Source organism: Phaseolus vulgaris, chromosome 8, assembly GCF_051622355.1.
Source record: "Phaseolus vulgaris cultivar YP4 chromosome 8, ASM5162235v1, whole genome shotgun sequence".
In the NCBI taxonomy this organism is placed as follows: Eukaryota; Viridiplantae; Streptophyta; class Magnoliopsida; order Fabales; family Fabaceae; genus Phaseolus; species Phaseolus vulgaris.
Genome location: NC_143505.1, coordinates 34,799,919 through 34,804,128, shown reverse-complemented (window position 1 = coordinate 34,804,128; position 4,210 = coordinate 34,799,919). Strand labels below are relative to the sequence as shown.

The 4,210-nt window shown below is 31.5% G+C and overlaps 1 protein-coding gene across 1 annotated transcript; it reads right to left on the bottom strand.

Moving 5' to 3' along the window:
- Positions 1 to 875: 875 nt before the first annotated feature.
- LOC137826679 (plasmodesmata-located protein 8) lies at positions 876 to 3,518 on the bottom strand. Its single transcript, XM_068632751.2, has 3 exons — positions 2,555 to 3,518; positions 1,272 to 1,379; positions 876 to 1,191 (listed from the first exon to the last, which is right to left on the bottom strand). Exons 1-3 carry the CDS (start codon positions 3,309 to 3,311, stop codon positions 1,184 to 1,186), a joined length of 873 nt encoding a protein of 290 aa, XP_068488852.1. The 5' UTR covers positions 3,312 to 3,518; the 3' UTR covers positions 876 to 1,183.
- Between the last annotated feature and the right edge of the window lie 692 nt (positions 3,519 to 4,210).

Sequence of the window (4,210 nt, the reverse complement as noted above, 5' to 3'; positions counted from 1 at the left end):
TATTTATTGGAATGTTTTATACAAAGAAAATTCTCAGTAACGCAAATGTATAGTCTTTAAGCATGAAATTTTCTATATATATAGAACCTAGAAAATGAAATAACAAAAAATCATTAAGACAATTAATCCTAAACATTTAATATAAGCTCAGAAGGTCATAATGCATTAGATGGTCTGTCCATACTTAACACAACTAGACCCTATTAATTCATAATCTTCTATACTCTTCTTGAAATGATCATGATTTAGAACCAATAATTATCAGATAATCTAAAATAACAAAACAAATATGACTGTTGAAACTAGACAAATTCACATTTTCTTAAATTTAAAATATTTTAAAATTAAATATAAATGAACTAAGTAAAACAAAAATTAAACCTAGTCCCTACCTTCTCGGTCTATCGAATGATTTATATATAGATAAAATATGTTTTGTCCTTTATATTTCTGGAATTTTATTTTAGTACATCTATTTTTTTTTTGTCTCCTTTTATTCCTTTTAATTTTAAAATATACTGCTTTGAATTCTACATCTGATTTAGATAGCGTCCTATAAAGAGACAAAAGTAGTTTAGAGAAGTAAAAGTCATATATTTCAAAATAAGAGATAAATATAGATACAAAATTTAAGTAAACTAAAACTAAGTTTTATATATTTTAAAAAGGCTAAAATCATATTTGTATAATTCCTAACTTGAATTAAGAAGGGAACTCCATTCCATATAGGAGTTTTCAAGCCTTTAATTCTGTGTAGCCGTTAATTTTCCGTGGTGGTGGTTGGACATGACTATTGGCGCAAATTGTCATTTAAAAAGAATCAACACTAAGGAATACTCAATAATTGTCCTTCAAATAGGGCACTAAGAAACAAATGAACACAATAAAAAGGCAAAGTAATTTAGAAAGAAGTGGTGAGAATAATCTACACACGGTTTTTAAAAAATGAAAAAGAATGATGGGTTTTGTTGGAGAGCACCGTAGCAAATACACTCTGCAGCCCTTTCTAAGGTTGATGGATAACAGAGTTCTACTTTATAATCTAAAAGATAACACCCACTTTGGTTGGTGGAAAAACATAATGTATTAAATTATGTAAAATGTGGAAGCATGGTTTTCAATAAATTTAAACAAACATTTGAGGACCTTTCCTAATGATTACCCCGTCGTTTAGCACCTCACTCTACTTACCTGCATGTAAACAAATAATTATGATGATCATCTCCTAATCATATTCATTTCATAATATAAATTGGAAGGAAAATGCTTACCAGCTGCTTTTTTGCAAATTGAGAGCAGTACAACTAGAACAGCAAGACCTCCAAACACTCCCACAATAATGGCAACTGATTTTCCCACTTGATCATTGTTCGAGGAATCTGCAAACAAAACCCCAACTTCAGCTAAAACTATGACAACTATTACCATACTATTTTTCTCTAGATCCAACAAGAAACACTCCTTAATATTGTTTTTTAGTTTTCTCAAGTCCACCAAAGAATTTTTGTACACCATTTTTCACTCTAGATCAATTGATATGTCAATAGATAAAAAAAATATTGTTTAAAATAAATATAAGTAACCATTTTTTATTGTCATCCACCTAACAAGGTTTATTTTCCTTTGATTCAAAATGTCTTAAAAAAACGTTGTCAGGCATTAAAATATTATAAATATTTTACACAACTTATCCCTTATTATATAAATTATTAATGTGTATGTACAATGTGTTTAATTCTTACCCTACTTGAATGCTCCTTAACTAAATACATTTAATTAAACAATTTTTTTTCCAAAACAAAGAGAGAAGACAAAATTTAAGTTCGTTATATAATTTCACACTTAATTGACATTATTTATTTGAAATAACAAACGAAATACAGAAATTTAGAGTCCACAACATTCTCTCTCTATATATATGTAATTAATGTTTGATAAAAAAAATTACCATTTTGAATTTTATAATGAAATTCATGGAATGCTTTTATTTAAGCATATGATGGAATGAGTTACTTGAATAAAATGAATAGGGTACTGAGCTTCACTAGCAAATTGATTGGTGAAGAATATGGAATGCGATACCAAGTAAAAGGTATTCGAACAAATGGCTAAAGAGGAATTCCAAAAGGTAGGCATTTTCCAAAATAAAGTATAAAAGCATATGTTCTGAATGCTTTCACCCATAAAATATTATTGACCATTGCATTTCAAAAGCTCTGCTTCCTCTCCATTTTCTGATCACTTTTCTACGAAGGCTTTATTTATGTCATATCTGTAAGTAATTCAAATTATATTGAAACACTATCACTTTTTGTTCCTGTTTTCATGCTCCTCTCCCCCAAAGAATTGGATTGGTCTAGTTAACCAAATTTTAACATGTGCTCATCTTCAGAAAGTCGTTGTGGGATTAGCAGTAAATTAATTAGCAGCAACACTTTGAAGTAGAAAAACATCAAGGGTAGGATAAGTTCATTTTGGATGGGAAAATGGCTCTAATTTTACTGAATATTGTAGCGTGACAGTGAAAAAGAAAAAGTGTGAGAGTGAAATAGACCTGATTCATCATAATAGCCAGATGCCCAGTAGCGAGCATAACATTGTCCCAAGAACACATCAGCTGCTGCAGCTGATCCACACAAGGTTTTGAGCTTTCCAACTGCATCTGATAGACAAGAGGAGCAATCTGATATACTTAAATCCCCCAAGCATTGTGCAAACCCTTCAACTAGGCCTGAGCTACTGACTCTAAATCCATTAGCTGTTTGCAAATCAGCTAGAACATCGTCTCTACGCCGGAAGAACTCAACATCACTGGTCACACCTTTGCTGCATTTCTTATACCTGAGACTGGTGTCAAGTTTGCCAAGGAAATCACCAGCATGTTCATATCTGATAAGGCACCCTTCAAGTTGCAAAGAAGCTCCAAGGGCATATGGACAAACCAAACCTATTTGGTTAACAGATCTTCCTACACACTTTGAGCACTCAATTGGGTGCAAATCACCTCTGCACTGGTATAACCCGTATACGTTTCCCTCTTGTGGTGTTGAGCTTCCATTTCCAATAGCAAAGCTATTGTAAGTTACTTCAGAGGATGAACTCACCACTGAAGACAGAAAGCTATTCAGGTTGCCTTCAAAGGGTGAGTTTGGTTGGTATTTTTCTTGAGAACAGACTGCATATATAAACATATGAGCTCGTGAAGGGTATCCATGAACGCTCACAACTGAAGAAAACAAAATTAGCAGAGAAGAGAGTCTCCAAACTAAGATGATTCTGTAACTGGAGTCTCCTTGAAGAGTTCTGGACATTTTTTTCTTCTTATGTTTTTCTTCAAATATGAACCTTTGATTTGTTTTTGTGCCTTGGTTATGGCAATTAAAGAGTGAGGTAGTTGTTCATTTTTTGGGCCTGTTGGATGAAGCCTTTTTCTTTACTAAAAGACTCTTGTTTGGTCAGGCAGTGAGCATCAACTTTGTCCCGAGTCAATGGTCATAAAGATTAAAATCCTTATCAAATAAATAATTTTTATTTCTAATTCAAAGTTTAGACTATTAAAGAAAGTATTAAAAGGATTTCTTGTTAATATTTTTTTTACCTGACAAAAGAGTAACTTTTTCATGCCTTCACATGACTCAGTCATACCAAAAAAACTGCAACAGTTTGTTGAAGACTGGTCTCCAATGATATGGGGCTGAACATGAAAAGGAAAAAACTCTGCTCTCATTGCAGAGGCAGATTGAAAAGCTTCCAATGAAATGAGTTTGTTGTGGAACTGTAAGATTTTATGTTAAAATACTCATTCATATTGCTTTAAAATAACTACATGTTTTTAGAAACCTATGATTGATGTTACACAGATCTCTAAAAGCAATTGAACAGTAATTTCGTTTCCCCATGGAGACCAAACTGCATCATAAAACTTGGCTAAATTCACTTTTACTATTAGCAAAAGTACATAACCACATGCATCCTGAATTCTTTTTTTATATATAGCCATACTTAAAGGGCAAAATAATGAATTGTAACGACAAGTTATAGCTATTATGTTTCAAACTAGAGAAGAATAGGTCTATTCACCTAGGATTTCTAAAAAAATTCTATGTAAAAATGTTTTATAAAACTTAAAAGATTTTTGGAATTTAAAAGGCTTTTATTCTTAGAATTTTTTAATTTAGATTTTAAAGGATTTATAAAATAATGCTATTTC

Coding starts and splice junctions, on each gene's coding strand:
- LOC137826679 (XM_068632751.2), bottom strand. CDS start 3,311: ATGTCCAGAACTCTTCAAGGAGACTCCAGTTACAGAATCATCTTAGTT. Junction 1,380..2,554: donor TGGCTATTATGATGAATCAG/GTCTATTTCACT, acceptor TTTTGTTTGCAG/ATTCCTCGAACAATGATCAA.